The 12755-nt window shown below is 36.2% G+C and overlaps 1 protein-coding gene across 1 annotated transcript in view; it reads left to right on the plus strand.

Annotated features, from left to right (window-relative positions):
• Positions 1-12755, plus strand: part of OCA2 (OCA2 melanosomal transmembrane protein) — a 180534-nt gene that overhangs the window by 109309 nt on the left and 58470 nt on the right. Inside the window, exons 20-22 of the mRNA XM_079311855.1 lie at positions 7078-7205; positions 11779-11838; positions 12377-12481. Of these exons, the coding sequence (XP_079167981.1) occupies positions 7078-7205; positions 11779-11838; positions 12377-12481 (293 nt within the window). The remainder of the gene's footprint in view (positions 1-7077; positions 7206-11778; positions 11839-12376; positions 12482-12755) is intronic.

Genomic DNA, 12755 nt, shown 5'->3' on the forward strand with positions numbered 1-12755 from the left:
GATGGGATTTCAAGTTTCTTCTCTTTACTTGCTTTTGATTTTCATCCTGCTTTTGATTTTCATGTTTCTGTGGACATGCTCAATTTTCATCTTACAACTGTAATTTACATAGATGTTCATTCTAATGATAGAATGATTATCATGGAATTGAAACTAAGTGGCACTTAGCTTGCTTAGTGAGGAAGAGAGGGTTGCACAGTCCTAGAGACCCTCACAAACTTGCTTACATTTGCTTTTTTATCACAGAATGTGTGAAGTTTCATACCAATATCTACTTAAAAACAATGATGCCAGTTCTCCATTACTGCAGCCTACTAAAATTTTAACAACTAACTTAATCCATATATTTTCTGTAACATTTAAATTAGTAGCTCACTGCTGGAGTGATTCTTTGCTAACAAATTTGAGACTGATCTGTAGGGTCAGTATGTGTGCGTATAAAATCTTGCATGAGTTGCAGTGCTGTAACCAATGGCAGAAGTCTTTAACTTAGGAATCTTTAAATTATGTGGTAAACTAAAAATCTCCAATATTCCACAAGTGAAATAAATTTGTATTTGACTTAAAATACATGTTTGTCCCCATGGAGAGGAAGAAAAAAAGAGTGTTTATATTTTCCCTATGTTTGGTTTCAGGTTAATTTGTGCAGTAATTATGATAAAATGTTCATTATAGAGTTATTTGGTGTTATTGAGGAGTTGTTTTGTATCTGACAAAAACCACAGAAAATCACAGACCAGTTTAGTAAACTGATGTATAAATTTTTTAATGCTTAAGAAAAAAAATTCTGAGAGACACAGCTATTAAGATATAAAAACTGGTGAACAAACCAGATTTAAGAAAGCGTAGGCCAGATGCCAAGAATGAAATTAAGTTTAGCACATCTTATATTTCACTTTCTGTGTCACTATATCCTCATTTTGAAAAGTGCATGCTTCGTCTTTAATTTGTCACCAAAGTAAAAATTTATCTGGAAATTACCTAGGGAATGAATCAGTTTTAGCTGATGAAAACTTGTAGGTGTTGACTCCTAAGTAATGGCTCAAATGATACTTTATTGTCAACTGTATTTGAAGCTGTCACAATGACTGTTTTCTTTGTCTCTATTTTTCCCTCATTTTAGTTTAAATTGTATTTCATTATTTTGGAAAGCTTTCTAACATGACTTGATTAACTAGGCAACCAGATGCAAAGCTTGGGAAGCAGTATTTGTGGACCTTTTCTGTAGAGTTAAAAATACCATCCTGATTAATCTGTAGCTGCCTGGAAACTTCTTCACTTATTTCATTAAAGTAAATGGCTTTGGTCTCCAGAACATTTGAATTACAGATACCCTCTCTGAGCATGGCAGTAGGCTCCTGCTCTCAAAGTCTTCAAGTTCTTAAGCTTGTGATATTCTGGGCAAAAAGGGGAACATCCCCTATATCTGGAGGTGAGAATTTATTGTCAGTCTAAATAAAAGTTGTGTCAGTGCAATCAAAGCAAGCAGTTATTAATCTTTTGATAATACTAACACAGTCTAAATTATCTAATGAATACAAAACAAAACTCATTAACAATATGCAGTATAAACTGTTGTAAAAAACCAAACAACTTCTCCTTTCCCCCCCGCCCCCCAAAAAAAAACCCTGACACACAAAAATGCCTCCACAAAAATCCACTCAAAACCCAAAATAACGATTCCAGTACCATATCCCTTTTTTTCCTGTTGTTAGGGTCACCCTTTGATACTCTCCAGGGTGCTAAGCATCACACTTTTAGGCTGGGAGGAGTCACAATATAGTATTAATAACTTGGGGGTTTTGCTGGGATAAGATGATGTGTTAGGGGTGTCTTCCTCTTTGCCCAGATGTAAATAGTGTTGGTGTTGATGGTTTTTTCTTCCTGTGCTTGAGTCCTCTTGAGCCCATTTTTATATATTTTCTGAAGCTTTACACTTCACTTTTTCCAATTAGGTTTTCAGTTCTACATTACATCTGATTTTATCATATGACATGTGTTGTATGTATGTTATATGCTTTTTTCCTTGTGCTTTTTTTTGCTCTTAAAATGGCTTTTGACCATCTCATAGGTTCACTCTATCATCTATAACTAACCACTGCTGAGTTACTGATAAGCCTGGATTCTTTTTTATTGTCTTGTGTATTTCTTTTAGCTGCAGTTACTCATGGACTCTTGTCTGTGGCAATTTCTTTCTTCCCTCACTATTTTCCATTAGTGTTCCACCTATATGAAGCTGTATTGCTGCTTTCCATGACTAAAGTTGTTTCTTTACTTGCTGATCTGACAATGGTAAACAAAGCAACGAGTTGTAGCATCTGATAAGAGCTTTCAGTCCAATGTAGAAAGACATAATAAGATTAGAACCAACATTTTAAGCTGTCCCCTCTGAAAGTCTTCAGGCTGTTCTGGAGACTCTTCCAGATCCTTGTAGGTGTGCTTGCTGAGGCTGCTTTGAAACCCTTTTCTACAGGCATCATCAGCAACAATTGCCAGTGGAGTTTGAGATATTTGTCCTCATTTAGAGTGCTCTGAACCTCCCTGCTCGTGCTTTATCCATTTACTCCGTTATCTGTCATGGCATGGTAGTGTTGGTTTAGGTAGTCTAGTACTTTTTCACTGAGGTCAAGACCAGCTCTGCATGGGACTGACCTGCTGGCCTCTGATGTGTGGCACAGAGACTTGACTGCACTGTGAAAATGCAAGCTTTTTTTTTAAAAATGAGAATGGACATAACTGTGTCTGACAGACTTGGTACATCTTTGAATCATAGTCATGTCAAAAACATTCCTGGTAGAGTGTACATGAACATGAGTCAAAAATAAATTTGATTTTAATTTTTTAATAATGAGAATGTTGAAATGGAACTAAGTCAACACAGTCAGTTTTGACTGACTCAGAAAATCCAGATGTTAGTTATTCATCCTTGTCACCATAACACCTTGCTTGTGAAAATACAAGAGATCTGCTTTCCATGATCCTCATAAGTCTTTATTTATTTTAGGATAGTTTTCAAAAAAATCTGCCTTGAAATTCCATGGTTGTTTTTAAAAACAGGTGATTACGCATGTACATTACCCTTGTCCATGCAGCTGCCCATACACTTGATGAGAAAAAAACCAAGAACCAGTAACTCCTAGTGCAGCCTTTGATCTTTGTTGCTCGCTTCTAGAGAAGTCGACCTTTCCTTCATCTTGATGTTTGCAGCTCCTCAAATTATTTTTTGTTTACAAGAGTCAATAAGGCTATGGCAGTAGAGTGTGTTTGCAGTGACCTTTACTGAGAGTACTCTAATTTTTCAGACTTATGGTTTGGTGCAATATAGACAGCTATATATCTGTCAGCTCATCTCGGAAAGATGGAGCGCCCAGATGTAGAAATGTATAACCAGGTTTCTTTCTTACAGTGCTCTATTTTAAGTGCCATCTTGTCTCATCTATAAAATTGTGTTTGGAGAGGAAATGTAGCTAGGTGTTGGCATTACTATACAATCATGAATGTGATTTCACATTTTGACTTCATGCTATTACAGGTGTATGACAAAGTTCAGCACTTCCTTTCCTGAGCACATGTGCTAATCTGGGACTGCAGAGCAGTCAGTTCTTTACTTTGTTTCATGCAAGACTTCTGTTTTTTCTGGCTATAATTGCTTTCTATCTGCATAGGATCTTGGTTTTTTTGCCTTGCATGAGGTTATAGCTTCCACCATTTCCCCCCATATCCTTTTATTCCTCTTCTATTGTGCCAAGTATTTATTGGTGTGGTGCAAGTTCACTGCTCTCTCCCCCAGGGAGTTGCCTTAAACTATGGTGCTAAAAATAGCAAAGAACATAAAATGATTTCTATGAAGCTAAACCTGTGAAAAGAGACTGCTCAAAAGACCAGCAAGTTGCTTTGTGAGAAGGTAGCTTTATATTAAAAAAGGAATATTAAAGATAAATGAGCACTTATCAGGGGACAGCAAGTACTTCTTGGAAATATTCAGCAAGATTTCAGAATGTATATTTTAAGGGATGCCTGATAAAATAAAACAAAATCTGAATAAACCAAAATATGGAACATTTTCGCTCACATTCAGAACTACTGGAAAAACATATTCTGTGAGTAGAGCAAGCACTACTGGATGTATGTCTTTAACTTTTTTACCCCAATATTTTTATTGGTTCATATAAGAGGATGATCAAGCACATACTGCATTACAATTGCACCATACTACATGAAGGAATAGCATACATCCTTAAGCTACATTCTGACAAATAAAGAATTTTAAAAGCACGTAAAATAAAATCATGCTTTGAGAAAAGCATATTAAAAAAAAATCAGTGTGTCGCTCCCATTGTTTGCAGATTGGAGATTTTCATCTGGCAGAAGCTGGTCTAGATGGTTTTTAAAAAATATTTTTTCTCAGCCACTATAAATGTGTGACCCTGAATATTGTGTTGCCTGAATCATTGTTGCTGCTATTAACATCTCCTTTTCACTCTTTCTTGTCCTACCCACTACTGCTAACACAAAAAGTTGCTCTCTGTGCTTTGGGGAAGCCTGGTATTTACCCAAAGACTGGTCAGGACTTCTTTAATCATCTTATCTTTGAGCTAAGTATCCCAGATTCTTTACATTTTTCCTCAAATGTCAGCTCTTCAAACTGTAGATTGTGCTTCCTTCTGTGTCTCAGATTTCCTAATGAGCATGCATTTTATAGTCTGTAGTCTCAGGATTTGCCAGGGATGAGGAGAGCAGAGGTTGCTTCACAGAATTTATTATTTATAGCCCTGCTTCTGCATTTCAGTGGGCCATGAGATTTAGTTGTGATACCCTGTGTTTCTCAAGTCTTTTCTGTAGGACTATTTGGCATCCAGTTGCTTCCCATCCTGGATTTTTACAGTTTTATCTCTTCCTATCTTAATGTATTATCTTGCACTTCTCTTTTGCCCAGGCCGTCAGTGAGATCATGATATGTTATTTTGACTTTCATTTTCAGTTCAAATGTCTCAAGTTGGCCATTCCAGTTTCCAGAAAAGTGAAATTTTCTCAGTCTTCGTAAATGCATTACTCCAAATTCTGTGCATATAAAGTGAACATAGTGTCCACATTTTCACTCTGTTTGGAGGAAGCTTGTTATGCTTCTATGCTTCTGACCTGCTACTGTGAGGTAGTAGGGCAAAGTTGCTTTTGCTGAGGAATGCAAATTCTTCTTAATGAGCATTTGAGAGGCCTACAAATTACACAGTAATTTTTCTCCTTAATTTCTTGCTCTTTCTCCTGCCTACCTCTAAATTTTGGACTTCTATTTTATTCTATTAGATTGTTTTATGTTATCAAGTTGATCTACTTGATTATTTTAAAATAAGGGTTTTTTTGAGTAGGATTTCAATTGTGTTCCACTCATCATGAGCTAAGTATTATTCCAAAGGTGATTTTGTCTACTGGGTATGAGAAAAGCAAAGTGCTTAAGGAATTTCTACTGTACTTTCTTTTCCCTGGCTCCAGGCAGAAGACATAGAAATATTTTCTTATGAAGAATGCATTATGAATTTACAAGATGAATTTTATAATAAAATTTCATTTATTTTCCCCTAAAATAAATAGAAACTGTCACCTTCTTCAATAGGTAGAAATGGAATTTAGATTCAGTTTCTCTCCAAGTTCTCTTTCTGGGACAACAATTGTGGTGAAGCAAAGGCACTAAAAGGCAGTAAAGGAAGTGGTCTCTGGAACTGTAAATGGACTTTGTTTTCACAAGAGTAATGAGAAGTTATTTTAAAAAATTATTTATATTTCCCTGGCTCTTTTGAGGTCCAGGAAGCAAGAATAAAAATGGAAGCCAGTCTTTAATGTATTCTAGTGCTTTCAAAATAATACACTCATGGTGCTAGAAAATGCCTGACTTCGTCGACCTCTTCTGCAATTCTGTAATACTTCATTAGCTTTAGTGAATAATTGTTATCTCCATATAGCATGTTCTAGTTGATTCATTATTATTGGAGACAGAAGGGTAAAGGTAATAAGATATTTTCACAGATTGCCCCAGAAATAATGAGAAATTCTTTAATTCTTCAGTTTGTTGTAATTATATGCAAAATCTATGAGAAAAAATATTATGTTGTCACTTGGGTTTTTATATAATACCAGTTAAAATTCTGCTACCTAACTTCAAATCAGCACATACCTACTCTCCCTTGCATTATTCTAACAGGAATTGCCATCATCTTTATTTATTTATAGTGAAGTTAGGCCCACTGTTTTTTAACAGAATTCAGAAAACAGCTAAGACAACAGTGAGAAGAAAATTAGGCAGTGCCTCTCTATGAACCTTTTCTTTATGCTCAGACTAAATACCTTTAATTTTCATGAACAGATTTGCTTTGTTTTGTAATACAGCAAATCAGCTTTGCTATTGAAAAGTCATGGTAGATAGAACTGACAGTTCTCTTTCCTTTGCTGCTTTGGGAACTCTGTGAATTTTAAGATAAATGAACCAGAGGGATCAAACAGCTCTAGAAAGAGTTTTAACTGTGCAGAGGGAAAGCAAGCCTTGCTCAGACAGGAGATTTGGTATTTGCATTTTCTGGCTAATTGTGCATTTAATTTGCATTTTCTCTCAATTAGTTACTTAAATATGTGTATTAAAATACTTCAGTATGCACAGAAGGATCATATCTGAAGAGAGCCTCTTTTGCTCTAAATCTCTCCTCTTTTCTGAGAGTTTCCTGGTTTTCTTCTAGAGCAGGCAGCCACTGAGTCTTCAAGGTCCAGGCAATGCAGCCAGCCTTTCAGGAGCTGCAGAATCCTTCACTATTCCTAAATACCTAAAGTTTTCTCTGTGATCCAAACCCACTGATTGTTGGGGTAACCCCACTTAGTCATGCTTGCCTTGTTTTTTTTTTTTTTTGTTTAAATTTTATTTTAATTTGAAGGCAGAAACCATTCATCCTGTGGCATCTGAATTTTTCCTGTTACAGTCAGAGCAAAAATATGGCAAAAATCTTTGAAAATCACAATACTGTAACTTACTTGTTGGTAGCACATAACAAGTCTGTGAAGTATAAAGCATTGTTCTCTCTTTCTCTCATGCAGGGTGGATTGCCATGTTGGGAGCCCTTTGGCTGCTAGTGCTAGCAGACATCCATGATTTTGAGATGATATTGAACAGAGTTGAGTGGGCAACCCTGCTTTTCTTTGCAGCATTGTTTGTTCTCATGGAGGTAATATTCTCTGATTCTAAAGCCTGAAGAATTGCAAAAGATTTAAAATGTGAATTATGGTCCTGGAGAGAGGCCTCCTGCTGGTTCAATCCCACTGGAATATTGTTGATCAAATGTAGTTATGGTAATATGGAGAGGAATAGCAGAGAATGAAAGTTAGTTGGACCTCTTTCACTTTTAAATTTTCATTAGAAACTAAGTCTCATTCTCTTTCCATAGTCTGCTTTTCTTGAATGTATCTGACACAATAATTTTTCTATAATTTTCATATTGGCTTCTGAGTTTATTGTTGGTCTATGTGTGCAGATATTTTATCTGTATTTATGTGTTTGTTTACAATTATTTATACAGATGATAGGAAAAATAATAGAACAAGATTAAACCAAAGTTAAAAAATGTTTCTAGTGCTGTCTGCTACATGCTTGCTACCAAATGGCCTAAGATATCTCATGGGAGTGTGATTTGAAAGGAAAATAACTCTGAATTTCAGTTTGCAATGCTAATTTAAAAAATATTCAGCTCTTGAAATGCTTGAATATCTTCCTGTGTAGCTTCTGTATGCTTCTCTGCTTGACAACATCCATGTCCATCTGTGTTTGTATCCCTTTTTATTCCCTATTTGATGCTTTTTTATAGCTTGAGAGGATTTATTTTTACCCCAAATATTTAATTTTTTTTTTTTTTTTTTTTTTTTTGTGGAGATACTCACAATAATTTTTAAATTGGGCTTCTAGAACACTGATTATTTTTCAGTTGTTAATTGTTGGGTTTTAATGGTGTAATAATGTTGTAGAAACATGACTGGCAATACCCAAGTGACCACTGACACTTCCTTGACTAGTGAATTGCCTGAGTGAGAAGCCTGGGAAAAGCCTATGATATCTAATTTGCTCATATAGCCTCCTTCCTCCCCTCTTCCCTCCCAATATTTTCAAAGATCCCAAGAATTTGGAAATTGGAATCTATTAAAAAAAAAAAAGAAGTCACCAGCAGTAATAGGGGCAACATTTGAAGCAAATAGAAACAAGAACCAATACAACTAACTCTTATTAATGCCAGAGTGGAAGTCAAAATCTGGTAACCTCCAAGAAGGTTAGTGGAAAATGATTATCATTATGAAGTTTTCTGTGAGCTACTAAGTCTAAAATTCATCAGGAAATATTGACTTATTGCATGCTCATTAGAGCAGGCAATTGTAGTTCTCCATTTTATGAGGTTCCATATAACCTTGAATTTTCTAACTCTTATAGGCAATCAATGCTGAAGCCATGTGTATTTTGTCTACTGCTGTTGAAACAGTTTATTAGCTGTGTTCCCTGATGTATTTATTGTTTGAACTTGGATTGACCAGCTGTGATTTGAGTGTTGTGTGACTTCACAATATCATAGTATAGTACACAGGATGGTATTTGCCATTTGCTCCCAGACTTTGGATACAACTATTATAATTCACTGGACTTCATTTTTTTTTTTTTGGTTTTCTCAGGTCACCAGTGAATAGTTTGCTAATGAAAGAATACTTTTTCTGGCTCCTAGAATAACAGCAGTTTAATGTCATGAAAGAAACTTGTCCAGATAATCAAGAAAAAAATACAAGACATTAAATTTTTCCTCATAATGGATGAGAAAATGTTCTATGTATATCACTACTGCTAATCTTTATCTGAATATTTTGGATTAGTAGGTGACAGTCCTTTCCAAGGCATTTTTCTTACCTTTAAGTTACCAGTGTCAAAAAGAAACTGGTCATAACAAAGAAGCTGAAGTATAAGAAATCTTTCCATAATATAGGGCATCCAGAAATTGTCAGTTCATACTGCTCACCCTTGGTGATCCTTCAGCTTGGACAGTTCCCAGTATGAAGCTGTTTCCTACTGCTATAAATGTTTTCATTCCTATTATAAGGCACATTTAAAAACCTGTGTGGGATTGAGGCTGCAAGTCATTTTGGAAAATGTGATTTGAGTTCCAGACATTTGGGAAAATGTGATTTGAGTTCCTGAACCACAGGGGAACTGTTGAAGGTTCTGCCTTTGGGGGGTCCATCAGTCCAGTCTGGTGCATCTTTTGCAACTAAAACCTTGAAAATCCTTTGGAGTTCTCTTATTTTCTATTGCATCCCCTGGGTAATTAATCTTTACAACTGTCTTTTTAGTCTTTATCCACAAGTGGCTGTTGCATAAAAATCTATAAAAATCTTTCTAGTTCTTCTGTCTCTGTAAAATAGTCCCTATGCCTCTCAGGATTACAGTTCTTAATTCACTTTTATAGGAGAAAATGGCATGTTACCTTAATTCCTTCAGGCAGAGTTTATTTACAAGGGTGATCGTGACATACTGTCCACAAGAAGATTAAAGAAAATTTTATGCATAAATTAGACTTTGTTTTAAAATGGCACATGATTACTTTTTGCAAAAAAGCTCTCTTGTGAACTGCCCCCAGGAATTAGTATGCCTGAGGACACCAATTAGTGCAATAATGCTTGCTCCTTTAGAAGACACAGGAATATCCAGGAGAGCCTCTGTGAAGTTTACAGGGGAGGGAGGACAGTGGCAGGATATTAATTGCTGACCTGCACTAGAGACATGCTAAAATTATTTATGTGATTTATATTATCACTGTCTCTAATGAGATGGGCTACCTGCAGATTCTCTTGCAGGAGTGATGTGTGTGTGTCCTGAACATCTCTTTTTTAGAGTTTCAGAATTAATTTTGAGTGTTACTGAAAAATAATACATTCTGTTAGTGGATAATTAACAAGGCAGCAATATTAACTGAATGTGAATCTGGGCTTTAATTGCTGACAACTATCTGTTTAAAAGTTTGTCTTGAAGTGTGAACATAAAACAATGACACAAAAACTATTGGTGTTCATTAAGGATATTGCTTTTACATACATTTAAAGTCACAGTCATAATCTTCGAGTTGATAAAGCAACAAAACTTAGAAAGAAAACACTAACTTAAAATCACTAACAAGAACTAATTTCTTTGGAAACTTTCTCTTGGGAAGCCAAAATAATGAAAAATTGTTCTTTTTTTAAAATTTTTTTTTTAAGTGTAAGGGGTATGTGCATGTGTTTAAAAGTTTTGCTCCTTGTTTTCTCTATGCTGCATTTTTAATTGTAGATAAACCTTCCCTTGTTCAATGCATTGTTAAAAAGTTAGTATTTCTGGGCCAAATTTTCTATGTTGTGATACTCAAACCACAATTATTCAGCTGATGTCCAACTGAGCTGCAGGTACAGGAACTGGCAGTCTGAATGAAAGCACCTTAGTCACTGACAAGGCAGTGTCCCACACCACACCACTCAATACCCATCAGGGTCTTTGTCTGCATCTGTCATGGAATGTGACAGCATGCAAGTTGAATCCTTTTTTTTCCCACTGCAATCTCTGAAAGGCTCTGTTTGACTGCCAGGTGAGGGGGGTTATATGGAGCTGTGCTGTGTGAATACAGACTCCTGCAGCTCTGTGAGGCACTGATGTCAGCAAGTGAGGTATTGCAGCTGGCTGATTCTTTTACTTGACAGAAGAAAATGAAAAGAAGCCAACCAGCATGATCTAGGCTAAACAAAAAAAATATATTACTTTTTCCCCTGAGAAACTGAGAAGTCATAAAATAGATATACCTTATTAAACTTGAAAATAATACTTCATTCTTCATGCCTACAAGAAAAGAAAACAAACCCAAAGTGAAATAGAGGTTAGCACTCATGAGTTAAAATCACCCTTTTACCTCGTGGATCAAGGGAATAGGCCACTGTCCTTGGGTGTGAAGACTCAGTCTGTATTCTGTGTGCCCAAGGAGAGATCCAAGTTAGCACCACTAGGCTGAAGTCTTCTCATGTCTTTTCATCTGTGTTAGCACCACAGGATGCTGTCTAAATGTCTGGACAACTGGGAGTGTTTCTCACAGGGAGGCTAGAACACTCTGACACAGGCTATCTTGGGGTCCAGTGCTTATGGGGATCCCCTCCTTGGTTCACGTGCCTAAATTGCACATTGGATTTCCTGCCTTTCAGATGCTGCTGCCAATTTCCATTCATCCAACATCTCTGTCATGGTTTTAGCAGATGGATACTGGTTTCTGTAGTTCTTGTCATAGGTTTTGGGGTTTTTTTTAATGGGTCTGAGAAAGCTTTAAAGTAGAAACATAATTTGTTTTTCTGTTTCTTCATCTGAGACTGAGCATGAGATGCCTGATTTCATCCAGTCTCTGAAACATGTGATATGCTTCTATCTATATTTTGGGTTTGGGGAAGTTGGTTTAAAATCAGTTGTGTTCAGGTTTTCAGAAGGCATGTATCCACTGAATAAAATCATCTTTAAATTTCAGCCATTCTCTGATTCTGTGTCCCACACTCCTGAGTAATAGTAAAGGTCATTTCAATACAACCTTTACTCACTTCTGCAAATACAGCCACCAATTTCTGCTGCATCTTTTCTTGCCTAAAATTACTTCTGTAGAAGTTGAATGAGTTCAATATCAATACTCTTACATCCAGTGGAAAAAATGTAAGTATATCATGTAGTTCATTAGTTGATTTCAATGTATTTTTTTTTTCCCCCAGGCTTTGGCTCATCTGCACTTAATAGACTATATAGGAGAGCAGACAGCTTTGTTAATAAAGGTATGTTTAAAATGTTTAAAAGGTAAGAAAAATAGTTTTATTCCAGTAGAACAATAAAGAATTATTTTATTTTGAACTTGATATTAATAATTGCATTCCTGCATTAGCAATATCAAGAAAGCATGTCATATCATGGGTGATATTTAATATGTATATATCTATCCACAGCCATAATAAACACAGCCATAAATGCAATAGAGAAACTTTTTTGGAGTTTTTAGAACAGAAAATGCAAAGGTGAAAAAGTATAAACAGCTAAAAGCCAAAATTCACAGTTGCACAGTGTATTTTTTGCGAAATCTGAGTATTAGAAATATCAATCTTTGTGCTTCTATATGTTCATGTTTTCTTGGAAGAAGAACTGTAATTGTGTTACTAAATGTTAGGCTATTTTATCTAAGATGCCTTTCCTATCTCAGAGCCTAAAGGAGTAATAACTGTCGATAAATTAAAACCGTAAAGAACATGCAATTATGCCGTGGGGGACACAGAGCGCAGCACTGATCTCAAAGTTACAATTTCTCTCTCTCAATTCCAGGTGGTTCCTGAGGATCAGCGCTTGGCAGTGGCCATCATTTTAGTGCTCTGGGTGTCTGCTTTGGCCTCCTCTGTGATTGACAACATTCCCTTCACAGCTACCATGGTAAGGTCTGTGCAGCACTGCACATCCTCCTCCAGGCACTGAAAAGGGAGCTGAGCTTGCTGATCGTTTGCTGTTTGGTTTTTTGGGGTTTTTTGACCTCTGCTGTGCTGTAACTTACTTTATCCTCTGAGATTGAATCAGTCTTAGAAACTAACTCATACTGTGAGGTATCTAGCTGGCCATTGACCCCAGCAGCTGCAAGTAGCTGTGGGACCAGAGGCACTGTTTTGGCTGCATTTTGTGTTTTCTTCTCTTATACCCACATACATACCTG

The sequence above is a fragment of the Erithacus rubecula genome (assembly GCF_903797595.1).
Source record: "Erithacus rubecula genome assembly, chromosome: 1".
NCBI classification, from domain to species: Eukaryota; Metazoa; Chordata; class Aves; order Passeriformes; family Muscicapidae; genus Erithacus; species Erithacus rubecula.